Raw genomic sequence first — 19569 nt, 5'->3', positions numbered from 1 at the left:
GGGCAAGGAGATATTATAGTTCACAGTGTCAAAAGCAGCACTAAGGTCCAATAAGACCAACATAGAGAGAGCCCCAGAATCAGAAACAGGTCATTGACAACCTTGACCAGAGCTGTTTCAGTGCTGTGCAGCTGTCTAAAACCTGACTGGAGTGGTTCATAAAGATTATTTAACATGAGATTATTATTTAATTGTTGTGCCACAACACGTTCAAGAACTTTAGACAGGAAAGGGCAATATGTTAGATAATATGTTTAAGTGAAAAATGTTCTTTTACACTGGGCTATCCTAATGTATCATGATTTTAAATGGACTGAGTCCTTTATTGCTGTGTTTTCGATTTCTGTGCAAATTATTTCAAGTGCAACATGTAAATATAGTACAAACAGCAATTATATATATATATATATATATATATATATATATATATATATATAATATATACAGTGCCTTATGTATATGTGTGTAATATATATATATAGTGCCTTGCAAAAGTATTCAGACCCGTGACCAATTCTCTCATTACTGAATTACAAATGGTACATTGAAATTTCGTTCTGTTTGATATTTTATTTTAAAACACTGAAACTCAAAATCAATTATTGTAAGGTGACATTGGTTTTATGTTGGGAAATATTTTTAAGAAAAATAAAAAACTGAAATATCTTGCTTGCATAAGTATTCAACCCCCACACATTAATATTTGGTAGAGCCACCTTTCGCTGCAATAACAGCTTTAAGTCTTTTGGGGTAAGTATGTACCGGCTTTGCACACAGTGTCGGAGTGATTTTGGCCCATTCATGGCAGATTTGCTCCAGGTTGTTCAGGTTGGTTGGACGACGCTTGTGGACCGCAATTTTCAAATAGTGCCACAGATTCTCAATGGGATTGAGATCAGGACTTTGACTGGGCCACTGTAGGACATTCACCTTTTTGTTCTTGAGCTACTCCAATGTTGCTTTGGCCTTGTGCTTGGGATCATTGTCCTGCTGAAAGGTGAATTTCCTCCCAAGCTTCAGTTTTTTAGCGGACTGAAGCAGGTTCTCTTGCAGTATTTCCCTGTATTTTACTCCATCCATTCTTCCTTCAATTTTAACAATATGCCCAGTCCCTGCTGATGAGAATCATCCCCACAACATGATGCTGCCACCACCATACTTCACTGTAGGGATGGTGTGTCTTGAGGCATGGGCAGTGTTAGCTTTGCGCCACACATAGCGCTTTGAGTTTTGGCCAGAAAGCTCTATCTTGGTCTCATCTGACCACAAAACCTTTTCCCACATCGCAGCTGGGTCACTCTCATGCTTTCTGGCAAACTCCAGATGTGCTTTCAGATGGTACTTTTTGAACGGCTTCTTTCTTGCCACCCTCCCGTTCAGGCCAGTGTTATGCAGAGCTCTTGATATGGTTGACTGGTGCACCATTACTCCACTCCCAGCCACTGAACTCTGTAGCTCCTTCAAAGTGATTGTTGGCCTCTCTGTGGCTTCTCTCACAAGTCTCTTTCTTGTTTGAGCGCTGAGTTTTGAGGGACGGTCTTTTCTTGGCAGTGCCTGGGTGGTGTGATGCAGCTTCCACTTCCTGATTATTGATCCAACTGTGCTCACTGGGATATCCAAACACTTGGATATTATTTTGTACCCTTTCCCTAATCTATGCATTTGTATTACTTTATCTCTAACTTCTGTAGAATGCTTTTTGGTCTTCATTTCCCTTCAGATTCACAGCCTGACCAATGATCTTTCAACAGTGGGGTTTTTATCTAGAAAATGTGACAGCAACTTTAATGGTTCACAGGTGGTGGCCAATGGTAAGGTAATTGTGTCCTCATTAGGAAAATTTCTTTCATTGGTGTAAACTGGGAGCTTCCACAGCACAGGGGTTGAATACTTATGCAAGCAAGATATTTCAGTTTTTTATTTTTCTTAAAAATATTTCCCAACATAAAACCAATTTCACCTTACAATAATTGATTTTGAGTTTCAGTGTTTTAAAATAAAATATCAAACAGAACGAAATTTCAATGTACCATTTGTAATTCAGTAATATGAGAGAACTGGTCAGGGGTCTGAATACTTTTGCAAGGCACTGTGTGTGTGTGTGTGTGTGTGTGTGTGTGTGTGTGTGTGTGTATATATATATATATATATATATATATATATATATATATATATATATATATATATATAATCTTTTTTTTTTTTTTTTTTTTAATTACAATTTGTATTTTCAATTTTGCATTGCAGAAAATACCTGTGAGAAAGATCATGCACTACAGGCTTTGTTTGTATTTCCAAACTCAAGAACAGTTACAAAGGGTATGTACATTTTCTCTAATTATGCTTATTTAAAAAAAGATACAGTAGAACTAAAAACAAACTTGTTTATACCATTTTACAAACAAGTCTTTTGTCAGTGTCTTGTTTGCTATAATATATGGTACAATATAGTAAGTATTTGAGATTTAAAAAGTAATGACATCAAAGTTAATTTATTTATTTATGTTTTACAGATATGAAGGCTCCTTATTTTGTACGAAAATCGGAAGATCTGATTTCTCGTGATGTGATGCAGATTTTGCCTGCCCTTAATTACGCAGAAATGAAAGCTGAAAAATTCCAAACCGACCAGAAAACTCCTCCTTGTGAGTTGGTGGAGCAACACTTGCATAACTATGCAACTTTAACTCGGCCAGGGATCACAGACTCAAGTCCCATTAGAGATCTTTTTCCATTGGCTGAGCAGTATGATGTGTCCAGAGTGGATAAACACCTCTATAGAACTGCAAAATGCCCTAAATCGGCCGTTGCAAACTTGAAGTCCTATTTCAGTGGATCAGATGCATATGTGCTACCAGTGTCAAAAGCTTTAGAGCTGCTAGCGGTATATCAGAATGAAGCATGTGAAGATGCAGATGACGACTGCGAGATTATCTGCTATTCTCCTGTGTCTTCACCAGAGGCAGAACAGCATATGTGCTGGAATGAAGGTGACCTTGATGATCAAATAAGAACTTTAGAAAGTGGAAATGCATCCTCCCATGAACATGATATTCACAAGGAAGGCAAGGGCTTAGAAATGGCAATTCACGAGGCCCAGGGAGGAGATACTGAAAGAATGGAGATAACAGGGGCTCAAGGCACAGATCAACAAGATGCTTTGTCCAATAAGAACATATTCAAAATATTAAAAACAAGAGACAATAAAATGCCTTCAGGCAGCAGCAAAGAGAGTCGTGGAAAAAGAAAGAAGCCCGTATTACCTGTTGGTCCTAAAACAGAAGGCCCTAGTAAAAATTCTAACGGAAACAACATTGAAAAGAGAAGGAAACCTATGGCTTCAGTGGATCAGCAAGGTACAGACAAAAAAGAACGCTCCAGTAAAAGATTAACAAGAAACAGTGGTGGAAATGGAAAGAAGCTATTGGATTCTGACGATCAGATTCACCCAAAAGGGACAACCACTGGAGATGAGCTACATCCACTGAAAAGAAAAATGAAAGGGGAGAGTTATCGGTATGGATTAAAAAATATTGTAACAGATTGTGGTAGAGTTTTTGTTCCACATGGTTCAAAGGTGTTGCATACAGATCTTATACCAACTGAACAAACCACTGGAGCTGAGGGTGAATGTAAAACTCACCTGTGCAAAGAAGACAGTCTAGCTAGTGGAGCAGATTCAGAACTGACACGGTCAGTGACAGAAAGTTTCCACAATGCAGTAGACAGAATAGCTCCAAGTGAACCTGAAATCCAGAAAGAGAGTGAGCAACCCAAAGATACACAGGTTAAAGAAAATGAGTTAATGGATGCTCTAAAGAAACTGCCTCCCTGTAAAACAAATGCAGGTAGAGGTGTGGACAGTGTAAAGAAACAAAAAACACTGGCTCCTGCAGATCAGGTGGTTGCTTTGATTGATTCTAAAGAGACACCCACTACAGATAAGCCAAGTTCACCGAAAAGGAAAAAACAAAACGATGGCAACAGAGAAAACTGTGAGTTAGAAAATGTTAGTGTCAACTTTGAAAAATCGGTCAGTCCACAAAGTGTGCAAGCATTGATTACTGACTCTAAATCATTAGAGCCTACCATTGGGTCAGAGGAGAGGCCTACAACCAAAAAATACCAAAGAAAAAGGCCAGCTGGAGAAGCCGAGTCCTCCAAATCAACCAAAACAATGGAAGAAACCAAGAACAGCAACAGAAGGGGAAAGAAGCCATTGGCCCCTGCAGATCAGAAGGTTTCTGTGATTGATCCAATTGAGAATAACATTGTAGATGGACTCAGTCCTCTGCCAAGTATCCAGCAGCCTAAAAAAGTAACGAAACGAAGAATTGTTAAAGAAAGAGTGAATTTTCAGACCAGGATAGCTGAATACATGAAAGAAAATGGTAAGTAATTTAGCAAAGATTAGTCATTTTAACATGATTATAGGAACCTAATTTATAAATATTATTGATGTAGCTACTTCATTAGGAACTATTAAGAAAACGTTGTAGACTCATCATAGGGCAAACATTAAACAAAGGCTACTACACTATAATGCTTAATGTATTGGTTTGATTTGTTGTTTTTGTGTGTTAATGCATTGTTTTTGTTGCAGGTTGGTTGAATTTTAAAACTACATCAGATTCTTCAGAGAATCAAAATATACAAACTAGTCCATCAGAGCAACCCATGCTTGATTGTGAAAGAAATACAAGGCTTAGTCAGCCCTCGGATGCACTTAACTTACTGGCAGATTTGGCTCTTAGCTCAAGTACCTCAGGAACTACTCATGCAGTACAATCAAATGAGACCTCAGATGTTTCTAAAAACATGAATACAAGTGCCAGTCAGGAAAATGTTTCAATGGTAGATAAGCATGTAGAAAGCCATACAGTGCTGGTTTGTGAAGCAAAACTTACCCCTACAGGTTTGGATAATTGTGAAACTTTGCAGCAAGCTTTGTTGAACAGTAATATACATCTGAATCTCCCAAGAACTCAATTTCCTCAAGGACATCCAGTTACTGAAGAGCTGATTCTTGGTGTGATAGTTAAAGAGCATTCCTATTCACAACCTTCATCGGTGCTGATGGATTTAACAGATCAGCCACCTTTGGTCTCCACAAATAGTGCTGGATCTTCTAAAGCTGAATTGGAAAATGTGAATGAAGTTGCCTTAGTTGGAAGAGTTGCACCTTTCATACATCAGCAGCAACCCTTTTATGACTGTCAGAAATCCAAAAAAGATCCATCCTTTTCTCAAAATATGCAGAAATCAAGTTGTGTAAAAGCAGGCCTGTCTCGGGTTGTTTTTGAAGTGAATGGAATTCTTCAGGTGACCAGAGAATGGAAAGAGAGTTACGAGTTTGCATTGGATAGTAAATACAGCAATGATCCTCTGGATAAATGTGTGACCCGGGCCCTCCATGGGTAGGTAGTATATATAATTTTTCCAATATGTTTTATATTTGTAACTCCATCCAGTGTTACCTGTTAAAATGTTTGTACATTTAAAAAAAAAGTGTTATACAGTACATGAGGATGTTAGAATCAAAGTGAGCTATCTTCACTTATTTGCTACATTTGAAAGGTATTTGCTAAGAATGCTCAGTCTTCAAAAGAATGACTCACCAGCTGTTGCCTGTGGTCGAAAGGCTTTTGACAAACACAGCAACCATTTTGAATCAAACCTTGTATAGTCATTTAATCAACTTCTATTCTTACAAGATTCAGTGAAAGTTGGTATCTATATTCTGCATCTGAATACTCTATGAGGTTAAGGTTAGAAGTTTGGTATATCTAGACTTATCCAGTTAATTCTTGTATTAGGTTAATTGTGGGCTGAATCTAAGATTTATACAATTTCAGACATTAACGGCTATGACATCTGCAATTTGCATTTCCATGTATATCACTGGCATTGAGCACAAAAGTATGCAATGTACGTGAAAGATTCTATTTGCTTGTATCAAGCTTCATTGTCTTAATTTCTAATTTCAGACCATGGAACTTTAATATCGAGGAAACATTTGAGCAGGTGCACCTTATCCTTCATATGTGGATTGGTCTTTTCTACAGCAAGTCTACTTTGAGGTTCTTTCAGACAGATACTGTTCAGAGCAGTGATCAATCGAAATGTATATTCCAGATCTCTCCTTCTAAAAGTGTAACTCAGAGAGCACCCCCAGCTGGAAGTTGTGACTCTCAGATTAAACATCTCCAGGTGCCATCTGTTATTCAGAAAGCTGTAAAAGAACCAGATATGGAGGTACTGGATCGAGGGGAGCAAAGTAATGAAGCATTAGATCTCACTGAGACCAATTACGAAGCACTGGATCTTACTGTTCCAAAAAACACAAAGAACATGGTTCCTCACTCTACCAGTGAACTGGTGCCTTCTGAAACTCCAGAGGAAAGTTGGGTCAGTAATTACTCAGGCAGCCGAAATGAAGATGTAAATTATACACAATTGCAAGATACAACCACCGCCAAAGCCTGGAGTACTCCTGGCAAATATTCAGACAAGGTAAAACAACATTATTTACTTTTTAATTTTTTTTATAAAAATTGAAAGACCAAGATAACCTTAACAAAATATATATATATATAATATATATATATATATATATATATATATATATATATATATATATATATATATATATATATATATATATATATACACACAGTGCCTTGCAAAAGTATTCAGACCCCTGACCAATTCTCTCATATTACTGAATTACAAATGGTACACTGAAATTTCGTTCTGTTTGATATTTTATTTTAGAACACTGGAACTCAAAATCAATTAGTGTAAGGTGACATTGGTTTTATGTTGGGAAATATTTTTAAGAAAAATAAATAAAAAACTGAAATATCTTGCTTGCATAAGTATTCAACCCCCCCACATTAATATTTGGTAGAGCCACCTTTCGCTGCAATAACAGCTTCAAGTAAGTATGTACCAGCTTTGCACACAGTGTCGGAGTGATTTTGGCCCATTCTTTAGGCAATTTTGCTCCAGGTTGTTCAGGTTGGTTGGACGACGCTTGTGGACCGCAATTTTCAAATAGTGCCACAGATTCTCAATGGGGTTGAGATCAGGACTTTGACTGGGCCACTGTAGGACATTCACCTTTTTGTACTTGAGCCACTCCAATGTTGCTGTGGCCTTGTGCTTGGGTCATTGTCCTGCTGAAAGGTGAATTTCCTCCCAAGCTTCAGTTTTTTAGCGGACTGAAGCAGGTTCTCTTGCAGTATTTCCCTGTATTTTGCTCCATCCATTCTTCCTTCAATTTTAACAAGATGCCCAGTCCCTGCTGATGAGAAGCATACCCACAGCATGATGCTGCCACCACCATACTTCACTGTAGGGATGGTGTGTCTTGAGGTATGGGCAGTGTTAGGTTTGCGCCACACATAGCGCTTTGAGTTTTGGCCAAAAAGCTCTGTCTTGGTCTCATCTGACCAGAAAACCTTTTCCCACATCGCAGCTGGGTCACTCTCATGCTTTCTGGCAAACTCCAGACGTGCTTTCAGATGGTACTTTTTGAACGGCTTCTTTCTTGCCACCCTCCCATTCAGGCCAGTGTTATGCAGAGCTCTTGATATGGTTGACTGGTGCACCATTACTCCACTCCCAGCCACTGAACTCTGTAGCTCCTTCAAAGTGATTGTTGGCCTCTCTGTGGCTTCTCTCACAAGTCTCCTTCTTGTTTGAGCACTGAGTTTTGAGGGACAGCCTTTTCTTGGCAGTGCCTGGGTGGTGTGATGCAACTTCCACTTCCTGATTATTGATCCAACTGTGCTCACTGGGATATCCAAACACTTGGATGTTATTTTGTACCCTTTCCCTAATCTATGCATTTGTATTACTTTATCTCTTAACTTCTGTAGAATGCTCTTTGGTCTTCATTTTCCTTCAGATTCACAGCCTGACCAATGATCCTTCAACAGTGGGGTTTTTATCTAGAAAATGTGACAGCAACTTTAATGGTTCACAGGTGGAGGCCAATGGTAAGGTAATTGTGTCCTCGTTAGGGCAATTTCTTTCATCGGTGTAAACTGGGAGCTTCCACAGCACATGGGTTGAATACTTATGCAAGCAAGATATTTCAGTTTTTTATTTTTCTTAAAAATATTTCCCAACATAAAACCAATGTCACCTTACAATAATTGATTTTGAGTTTCAGTGTTTTAAAATAAAATATCAAACAGAACGAAATTTCAATGTACCATTTGTAATTCAGTAATATGAGAGAATTGGTCAGGGGTCTGAATACTTTTGCAAGGCACTATATATATATTACACACATATACAGTGCCGTGAAAAAGTATTTGCCCCGTCTGATTTTCTGCATTTTTGCATATTTTTGACACTGAATGTTATCAGATCTTCAACCAAAACCTAATATTAGATAAAATGGACCCTGAGTGAACAAATAACATAAAAATTTGCTACATATTTCATTTATTTATTGTGATGTAGACTTGCTTGTGTGTTTCAGATCATTGTCTTGCTGCATGACCCAGCTGCACTTCAGCTTCAGCTCACGGACGGATGGCCTGACATTCACACTTTTATCCTTGGAAAACTAATCCTTGTCTTTCTTTTCTAGGATTGCAGAGCTGATGCAGAGCTACATAAAGAAATGGAGGATGAGGAGGAGGATGAAGATGATAACACAGGTGTATCTTATATGTACCCGACCAGATTCTTGGATACTGATAAGGAATACATTGAGTTATGTAACAAAGCAACAAGTTTGTGTATTGCTAAGGGGAAACCCTACAATGGAGTACAGAGGACGTTAATCGATGACTGGATGAAGAGAATTGCCTTAGTGGCTGTTCCAGTTAATGAAAGAACTACAAAGAGAACCTGTATACAAACTGAGAAACTAGTTCACATATATACCACAGATCCAGAGTGTAAGGAAAAAAAGATGTGCAAAAAAGATGAGAAGTCTTGTAATTTAACTGCAGCACTAAGGACTGAAAAAGATAATACCATCTCAGAAACCATGGAAACTATAACAAATTCTGGTGGTACAGTGGCTGTTATGCACAGCGACAATGGAGAAGATGTCAATATGCAAAGTCCAAAAGAATTACTGGATAGAAATGATAATCAAAAGGACAAGTGTTTGTCAGTCCCTGAAGTCAATGAAAACATTTTGCCAGATGAGTCTGTGGTGGAACAAAAAATGCACAGGGAAAATGAGAGTTCTTGTAATTCAACTGCAGTACCAAGGACTGAAAAAGAGAACACCATCTCAGAACCCACAGAAACTGTTGGAAATTCTGGTGAGGCAGTGGCTGCTATGCACAGCGAAAATGGAGAAGCTATCAGTGTGCAAAGCCCAATGATGGAACAATTATTGGAGAGGAATGAGAATCAAAGGCAAGCAATATTGTCAGACACTGAAGCCAAGGACAGCCTTTCATCAGATGAGTCTGTGATGGAACAAAACATGTGCAGAGAAAATGAGAGTTCTTGGATTTTAACTGAAGCACCAAGGAGTGAAAAAGATGACAACTTTTCAGAACCCACAGAAACTGTTGGAAATTCTAGTGGGACAGTCGCTGTTATGCACAGTGAACATGGAGAAGATATCGGTAACCAAAACTCACAGATGGATGAATTTCTGGATGGCAATGAGAATCAAAGTGAAGGAATATTGTCAGACCCTGAAGTATACGAAGATATTTCATCGGATGAGTCTGTGGTGGCACAAAAAATATGCATAGAAAATGAGATTTCTTGGATTATAGTGGCAATACCAAGGAGAGAAAAAGAAAACACCATCTCAGAACCCACAGAAACTATTACAAATTATGGTGGGACAGTGGCTGTTATGGACAGTGAAAATGGAGAAGATATCAATATCCAAAGCCCAACAATAGAACAATTACTAGATAGGAATGAGAATCAAAAGGACGAATGTTTGCCAGTCTCTGAAGTCAAGGAAAACCTTCTGCCAGATGAGTCTGTGGTGGAACAAAAAATGCACAGGGAAAATGAGAGTTCTTGGATTTTAACTAAAGCACCAAAGAGCGAAAAAGATGACAACATCTCAGAACCCACAGAAACTATTACAGATTCTGGTGGGACATTGGCTGTTTTACACAGTGAAAATGGAGAAGCTGTCCATTTGCAAAGTCCAATGATAGAACAAAAATTATTGGAGAGGAATGAGAATCAAAGGGAAGCAATATTGTCAGACACTGAAGTCAAGGACAGCCTTTTGCCAGATGGGTCTGTGATGGAACAAAACATGTGCAGAGAAAATGAGAGTTCTTGGATTTTAACTGAAGCACCAAGGAGCAAAAAAGATGACAACATCTCAGAACCCACAGAAACTGTTGTAAATTCAGATGGGGCAGTCGCTGTTATGCACAGTGAACATGGAGAAGATATCGGTAACCAAAGCTCACACATGGATGCATTTCTGGATGGCAATGAAAATCAAAGGGAAGAAATATTGTCAGACCCTGAAGTACACGAAGATATTTCATCAGATGAGTCTGTGGTGGATAGTAAAGAGAAAGGGTCACAACTATCAAATAAACCAGCTCATGATTATGGAGCCTGTTGTTGGTACTCTGAATTTGAAACAGATTGTGTACCTGTCAGCCAGGGCAGAAAGGAAGATCTTTGTGGTGACTCTGAAGAAGCAAGCAGTGTTGTCTGCAGTGCAGTTTTAGACCAGAATCCAGCATTCACAAAGACTCAAACTGAACTTGTTGGAAATGTAGACGAAAACGAAGGCAGTATAAAGCTACATATCTCAAACAGAGGGAAGCAACACACTAGTAGAACATATTTGCAAAATATGATGGATGTGGATAGTCTGCCCATTTCTTCTGTTGTTCATATCACGGATTGTTGGGGCAGCCAAAAAACATATGCAAACTTCTCAATAGTTAAACCTAGAGAGAATGTATGTGCTAGAACTGTTCAAAATGCACAGAAGGAGAATTGGCAACTTAAAGGATTTAACTTCTTAAAAGCATGGGAAGAAATGCATTACACTAAACCTGATCTTACTCAGAATACTTTAGACCGAGAATACTTGTGTTTTTCTGATAAACTGAATCAAATCACCAAAAGGAATAAGCACACTGATCTTTCAGAAGCATCACATGCAAATGGTAGAGCATTTAGTCCATTAACCATAACTTTTTCAGATTTAGATGTTGTACCGGATGACTCACTTCAGACGACTGATTTACCCTTGAGAAATCACCAAATAACAGTGGATATGCCTCAAAGAACCGCAATACAAGAAGCTAATAAAATGAATGAATTTGGTGACAACGTAACACTTCCGCATCTTAAGAAACTAACCTATGTCAAGGATATGAGAGAACAACAATGTGAGATCTCGGACATAACAACCAAATGTTTTCAATCACATATGTCATCAATGAATCATGTTTGCAATGGAAAGAGGAAAGAACTGGATTTGGGTACTACCAGTACAGACAGTCAGAAGAGAAATAAGGACTTTCTGCAGTCTAGCACAAGGAAGCCTCTGCCATTTCAGAAAGTTATAGATCATTTATGTACCGACCTCCACCAAAACCTGAATGCTGTAGTAAAGGAGTCATTTAAAACCAAGTTCAAGTTTTACATCATTGAAACAAAGATTGATGAATTCTTTGAGAACATAAAGGTAATTATTATTATTATTATTATTATTTGTTTGTTTTTGTTTTGTTTTTTAAACACAAACAAAATTCAGCAGGGTTATAAAACAAAACATTGGATTAAAGCTAAATTCCTGTATCAACACACACACTTAAAAGGCTGTGTGAAACTAAAATAAGACATGGTGGCATTCTATTGCATTATTATCCTTGCCAAGAATGGTGCCAAATTGAAGTCATGTGCATTTTTGTGCTTATGAATGATAGAGATGAGACCAACATCTTTGGTACACTGCTGTGTTTTAGAATTATCTTGGTTAAGTTTGATTATTGGAATTGTCCGATTAAAATGGGCGGTTTTCCTATGGTGATGTGGCATTTTGGTTACTTGATCATAGAGACCAAACACTTTCAGATATTGTCTCTGAATTGGAATAATTCTCTTAATCTGCATTCTGTTAAAGGCTTTTGTGACCCACTCACATTTGTTGAAAGAAGTTGCTTCATACACTGTGAAATCAAGATTGTTTGAGCTGATGAAAGCTGTATTTGCTGAAGCTTTTGCTTGAACTTATTTTATTGTATGCATATATCTTTGCAAATTCAATGTAGGACCAACATGGTACCAGTGATGTTTGCTTGCAAAGTATAAACTTGCGCAAAAATTTACAATCTAGTTTTTTTTATATTTAAAATGATGTTATTTCAGAAAATTCTTAAGAAAGAAGGCCATGCAGAAGTGCAATTATCGTACTTTGATCAGCCGGATGAGCATCCATCAGGCCCCCTCATCGTTATCATCAGGAATGAAGATATCTCTACACATGTGCACAGAGTAAGTTTAGAGCATGAGAACACTGAAATATAATTCATTAAATCATTAAGCATTTTGTCTGTAAAGAGTTATTTATGTAGTAACTTTAAAAGATAATCTTCCAAAGTGATGCTTTGTAATGAATGCAGCAGGAGAAGGAAGATTGCATGGTTATTGTTATGTTGTTGTTTTCTTGATCAGATTCCGCACTTGGTGGATCTGAAGAAGGTGCCAAGTGTTTTGTTTGCTGGTATTGACAGCATTGATGATGTCCTCAGTTTCAACTACCAGGAGCTTTTCAACAGAGGAGGATTTGTGGTCTGTGATGGTGCTGTACTGGAAAGTCTAGAACTAGGTATGCAGGAATTAAGCAATAATGAATCCAGATGTTCATTTGAAACATGAAATAATGAGTTTCTCCCTGGATGAAACAAATATACACATGTGTTTGTTTTAATTAATTAGTAAAATGTGTGCATTTTTTAATGCTGTTGGGCAGTAGTTTGATAGAAATCGAATGTTCTTAAGCAATATTACCAGTAATTGCAACACAGTAGAAAGTCCAGTATGTGCTGGGGGGAGAAGAAAAATTTAGCTAATGATCAAGAATATTTCCTAAAATGTTTTCTAAATGAATCCTTAAACTAAAGGTGGTTAGGGCTTTGGACTCTTGACCGGAGGGTCGTGGGTTCAATCCCTGGTAGGGGACACTGCTGCTGTACCCTTGAGCAAGGTACTTTACCTAGATTGCTCCAATAAAAACCCAACTGTATAAATGGGTAATTGTATGTAAAAAATAATGTGATATCTTGTAACAATTGTAAGTCACCCTGGATAAGGGCGTCTGCTAAGAAATAAATAATAATAAATAATAATAATATTTTCATATGCAGATCACTCCCCTACAAGGTGCTCAAAAATGTGTCATCATTGCCCCACTGTTCTCTGTGTGGAATGTATTTGTATGCCAAGGTTTATGTTATTGATAGGGCCGGATCATTTTGGTATTTTATTAACAAGTGCCCAAAATAAATTTTTTGGGTGAAAAAATAAACACTGAAAAATTCAAACCTTAATTACCAAACAGCTCTTGTAAATATTATGGAGATTTTGGACTTTGGAATAGTCTTATTAAAATGGGTGTTGTATTACTTTTTAATTGTGGTTCTTTTCTTAACTTTTGCAGAGCATTTGAAGGAAATAGTCAATGTACTGGAAGAGCTAAATCAGCAGGGAAGGTGGAAGTGGTGGCTGCACTACAAGGATAGCAAAATGCTCAAGGAAAATGGAAGGTAATTTTTGTCAGCTTTGAAAATTTAAAAACCTTTATTTTTTTTATATTGTACTTACGTATTTATGGTGGCCATTTTAAAAAAAGTACAATTCATCACAGATTTTTGTTTATTCAATGTAATGAATTTCCCAGACAGTTCAAACCTATACATACGTACGTGCCAATTAAGTAGTTGATAATAGTAACAAACACTTGGGATTTCCCCCTACTACAGTAAATTTCAGATAATTTCTATCTTTAATGCTACAAAACTAACATATTTGAGTGACATAATTAAAACCTGTTCATTGTGACAAGTTTGTGGTAAAGGCAGAGGCTTAATGCGATAATATTAAATGTGTTTGTTCTGTCTGACCAGCTGAAAGAAATTGGAGTGTGGTCCGGTGGAGACATCGAAGGTGATAAGCAGGCAAGCTAGGGGTCGATCAGGTCTAACACCCGCCTTGTTGGACTCATAAGAGACACAGAAGATAATTAAAACAGTACTGTTTGTTAGGGATGTGCTTTTGGTACATTTTTATGAACGTTTAAATGCTTTGCAGTGTCAACATTCAAACCATATCTACATACACACACACACACACACACACACACACACTCTTTTATATTACATTCTGATACTGACAACCCTGGTATTTTCTAAGCAAAAATAAGCAAATAACATTTAACATCATTTACAGAATAGTGTATTTCTTGAAGGTTCATTTAACAACAAAAAAACAGGAACCTATTCTGTTCCGTTTTTTAAAGTAACTTTGCCCAAAATTTATATGGTTTAAAAAAAAAAAAATTGAAATGAACATCACCAACTGTACAGCGCTAATGCAAAATGGTTGTGCTTACAATTGAAAAAAAGCTGGAAATACTTTCACTTCTGGAAAAGGTATAAAATAGTACAATATTTTGGAATTGTAAAGAGCACCGAGACTGATACTAAAAAGTCTGCCTCAGATTTAAAAGTTTGCGGTCTTTGATAGTAGGGGTGGGATTTTTGAGATCTATTGCTAGAGACTCGAATCAAACGCCACTCTCCTCTACATACTGTACTAGTGTACATAAACCTGCCAAACATTGCCACAAGTCCTATTTTAAATGCCAAACTAACACACAATCAAGTAATATATTAAGTAATTAATATAATGTTTGCCACCTTGTGGAGTTAATTGTATTTGGTCAAGTATTACTAAATAATGTAAAGTATTCAAATTCATGTATCCACACAACTTTACATTAAATTGTAAAAAGAGATGTCTGGCCTACCTGTTTGAAGTGTGTCTCAGGGGTCCTTTACTTTAGTGCAGTAGTTCCAACATACAAATAAAAACTGTACTAAACATAAACGGCCGTTCGGTCCAAAAGTTTACAGAACAATTTCAAGTGAAAAAGCCTTCCACCTATGGGAAGATTAGGGAATGGGGTCCACGAGTGTGTGGTAATTGCAACTTTTTCTCCCTTTAGAAAGTTTTGTATTCACAGCTGCAGCTTTTCCTTACGTTTTTCCAGCCTCGCTGTTATTGTTTTATGGTCGGCACAGTCTTACATCGATATCAAAGCTGCAGCATTCATGACTCGCACACACTGTCCTCATAGGGGATAACGTGGTCACGTCCTGTTCAGCCAAATCTATAGCAAATGTTGTTCTGGATGTTTGCTTTATATTAACATCAGTAGCTCCATCCACAGTAATTCTGAATGTTTTCATTTCAAATGGTAAAGCATTGAACCTGTGTTTTTGTGGTACAGCACATCCGTCCGGTTCCTTAAAATACTTTCAAACGTGGCTTCCTTTGTTTAGATGCCATTTTAAATATAGAACAAACTCAGAAAAAACTCTTGTCATTAACATTATTACCCCGCCGTTGAATTGATACCATACCCCGCCTCCTACAGGCATGAACACACACACAGTGCACCAATGAAGCGCCAGATCGACCGAGAATAAAACCCACCCGGTGTCAATCGTTTGGTTACACCAATTAGAAAAGTTACTTGGAGGCAATTTCCAAATCCCTTCCTTTTTATAATATCCGCCCTTACTGTGGCACTAGAGCAGTCTGATCTGCGACTGCCTACTGATGATAAAATACTAAAATGAATGCATTAAAAAAGTATTTGGTGACATTTGTCACGTGATTGATTTATATGTCTAGCATATTATTAAACGTTTAACCACTTTAGAGTTTGTTTAAACGTTTAAAATTCACATTCCTGCTATTTGTAATACTGAACTTAGTATCATGTTTTAAATTCTACATGAAGGGTGAAAATAGAATTGAATATGCAAGGGTTCTAGTTGATTACCTGGATATACCTGCCTGACAATTAACAGGTTTCACAACTAAGTACTTGGCTCTTAACAAACACTTTTCCAAAAGATGATTGAAAATTAAGAACCCTGAGTATTCCTTTAAAACCCTAAAAAAAAAAAAAATCTTCTATATAAAAACAAAAATAATAATAATCCTAGAATTGTGTAATAGAACAATATGCTTTACATTTCTTCCATCTGTCTTTTCTAATCAGTTTTATATTCGTTGTCAAAACCAAGTGTAATTTAGCATAATTATTAAACATCTTTAACGCTTTTTTATCATTAATATTACAGAACAGTTTCACCAGGCCATGCCAAGAAGTTCTTCATGGATTGCTGCCAGGAAGCAGGCATTGTGGAAGTTCTTCCATACCATGAATGTGACCTCATTTCCCAAGGGAAGCCAGAATATTTGAACTGCATGCTGCGTCTACAAGTTCAGCACATCACTGCCAGGTTTGCTGTCTTCATAACAGGTAAGGATTTCTTCTGACTATTGACTGATCATATCTTTTTCAATTAAGGAGAAAGGGCTTTAGAGTAACAGGCAGAGTAACCTGTTATACTACAGTTGTAGGACAAGCATCTTAGTGTTGCGGAACACCCTGCAGTGTTTTTACAAGAGACACGTTACGTTCCCTTTGCCGTGTCCTACGTAGTCTTCTATCATTATATTTTTTAAACAGTGTCGCAGACTCTCTTGAAAATCTTAACCACACAACATTGGTTATAAATTGACTGTGAGATACATTTGTTTAACGTTCCTTAACATCAGTAGCATTGGCTTGTATACTGTAACCATTGTAGAAAGAGTAGTTTTCTACAGTGCTTTTGAATTGCAACAGATTTAATATGGTCCTCCATTATCATGTCTACTTGCTGTAGCCAGTGGAATTAGGATGCTGCGTTGACCATTACAGTTCAGAATACCTTAAATGGGACAAGATGCAAACCTAAATGACAAATCCCAGTACAAAGTTCAAATTAAAAAAAATATTTAAATACTTGAAAGGACAACAGTAGTGTAACATTAACCACGCAGCTGCTTATCCCGTGATTTCCATGTGGAGCCCAAGCGAGTCCAAATTTGTCACTCCTGTGAGAATAGCATGCAGGCGCTTATAAGTGTATCTGCAAAATTTAACACATCTTTTAACGTGCTTCAATGAAAAAATAAGAAAAAATAAGAACATTGTATTATGCAGTGTTTTTATTTTTTACTGGCAGATGGCAGCAGTCCCTAAGAAATGTATTTGACAGACCAGGTCATCTGTACAAACACAGCTGAGAGTGAAAATTGGATGCCATTGTAAAAAAAATTGTTATTTATACTTGTATAATGCTGCCATTGGGGGGAAAAAACAATGTTATGTTGTGATCTATATTATAATGCTACAATTTTAAACACGTTATTTAAGTTTTATTGAAATACTGTATTTCTGTTTATCATAATCACAATAAAAATTGTGTATTTAAAAAAAAAAAAATCTACCAAATTGCTTATTTGAGGGCTAAGAATGAAAAATCTGCACAAAAAAAAGCATTTTTAGCATGGAAATTGCCAAAATAAACTGGCAGCAGGGTGGTTAACAACAAAAATAAATGCTGGATTATAAATTTAATTTTATAGTTTATTTTTTATTTACTCTTTGTTTTTGTTTTTTTGTTTCAGATAAGGCAGATGAATCATATGGAAACAATGGTGTGTTAGCCATGGACATAAACACATTTTTAACACATTTCAAAACATTTCAATACTAAAATGACAAAACATTCAAGACCATTTTGAATATGAGGTACATTCCAGGAATCTTTAAGCAAATTGTTGTAATTTCCAGTCAATCTCCCCCTGTGCAAAAACAGGTTATGATTTAAAGATTAGTATACTGGATTTCCTGGCTTTAGCAGGGTGACCTTATTTTAATATTGCCGTAACTAGCTGTGGATGTTTTCACTGCAGTGTTGGGGGTAAAAACAAATGTTACTAGATGCAAGTCAGTAAGGGAAGCTTAGGGTTGGTTTATGAAAGTGTTGAGGTGGATTAGGCAATTTCACTCTGCAGGAGAATTGCAAGACAACTTAAAAGTGAACACATGCAAACAGAAGTATCATTTAACCTAGTGTTGTACCAGGTGTTCTTTTTTGGATTACAAAGACATGCATTGTCATGATAGTAGTATGGCATACATTAAATGCAAACAAAAAAAAAATTAAGGGTTACCAAGTGCAATAAGGTGGGGTCAGGTGATCCAGTAGGGAGAGGTATCCCATCTTACTGCATGAATTCCCTGCATCAATTACATGACCAATACAGTAGTTTTATTGTACAGTCCTAGGCTAAAATAACACTAATTTAAATATATATTACATATTTTTCATAAGGAAGAAAAATAAAAACACTTTTAAATCCCTATAAGCTCAGACAAGTTTAACTTTATCTTGTAAAATATTTTGTAATTTTTTTTTTTTTTTATGTATCATTTATATCTGTGGTACTATTTGTTTGTTTAGGGTGCATTGTACACTGTATTGTTTGTTTTTATAATGCTACATGTAGATATTATATTTAATGATGTGTACACCTACGTTTTTTAAGTTGTATTTCGTTTGTAATAGTTAGAAAAGACTGGTATAAGATATTATTGTACATTAAAAAAAGGCACAGCCATTAAATTTTTTGTAACTTTTTTAAAATGGCAGCTCACGTTCAAGTTTGGCTGGCTGTTTTTCAGAATCCACCATAATACAGGTAATAAGCAAAGCAAATGATTTATCTTGGCTTCACAAAAGTGCCTTTGCATACACATATTTTTGTTCCATAAAAAAAAGTCTCCTTTTCCACTATTTACCTGAACAAGATTTTTTCTCCGTAGAGATGCGGATTGTTAAATGTCCTTTGCCACGGGCCCATTCTGTTTGCTATGACAAGACCCTCTAGAGACAGGGAAACAGTTTACTTTTCTTTTGACAAATAACATCTTTATGGTTCCAATTAACACTTGATTTATAACAATAGTTGAGAAATGTTCACATTATATATATATATATATATATATATATATATATATATATATATATATATAATTTTTTGCACAAGTCTTATTAACCAAATAGCTACATCAATAGCTTTAGAATACCAATGTCAAGAATCCAATTCCTTATTTTACAGTTTGTATATAATTACATTTTTTTTATATTCCTCTGTATCAGTGTTACACACAGTGCCAGTGTTAATAAATATCTGACTGCAATCACTATCTAACTGGAGGTTTTTTTTTTTTGGTTTTTTTTTACTATACCAAGTATAAGAACCATTGAGCAAAGGATTGGTGTGGTTTATTGTACCAGTGATACAGATGCAGTGCAAAAGTTTTTTTTTTTTTTTTTTTGTTTTTTTTTAAAAACATTTTTAAATATAATTAGCTTACTCACTATAAATTGCTCTTGAGATTATGCTAGATAAAATGACAATTTAACACGCTTTTCAAATCAAATTAATTGTTCTTGCTAA

At 36.4% G+C, this 19569-nt stretch overlaps 1 protein-coding gene across 1 annotated transcript in view; it reads left to right on the top strand.

Annotated features, from left to right (window-relative positions):
- LOC117416126 (uncharacterized) overlaps positions 1 to 19345 on the top strand; it is a 35750-nt gene extending 16405 nt beyond the window's left edge. The window contains exons 13-22 of the mRNA XM_059027306.1: positions 2248 to 2319; positions 2514 to 4391; positions 4604 to 5417; positions 5988 to 6513; positions 8606 to 11665; positions 12349 to 12474; positions 12655 to 12808; positions 13640 to 13745; positions 16353 to 16534; positions 17731 to 19345. Coding sequence (XP_058883289.1) covers positions 2248 to 2319; positions 2514 to 4391; positions 4604 to 5417; positions 5988 to 6513; positions 8606 to 11665; positions 12349 to 12474; positions 12655 to 12808; positions 13640 to 13745; positions 16353 to 16534; positions 17731 to 17819 — 7007 coding nt within the window. The 3' untranslated portion in view covers positions 17820 to 19345. The remainder of the gene's footprint in view (positions 1 to 2247; positions 2320 to 2513; positions 4392 to 4603; positions 5418 to 5987; positions 6514 to 8605; positions 11666 to 12348; positions 12475 to 12654; positions 12809 to 13639; positions 13746 to 16352; positions 16535 to 17730) is intronic.
- The last annotated feature ends 224 nt before the right edge of the window (positions 19346 to 19569 follow it).

Source organism: Acipenser ruthenus, chromosome 7 (assembly GCF_902713425.1).
Source record: "Acipenser ruthenus chromosome 7, fAciRut3.2 maternal haplotype, whole genome shotgun sequence".
In the NCBI taxonomy this organism is placed as follows: Eukaryota; Metazoa; Chordata; class Actinopteri; order Acipenseriformes; family Acipenseridae; genus Acipenser; species Acipenser ruthenus.
The sequence above is the reverse complement of the archived record's forward strand: the minus strand, read 5'-3'. Positions and strand labels throughout refer to the sequence as shown.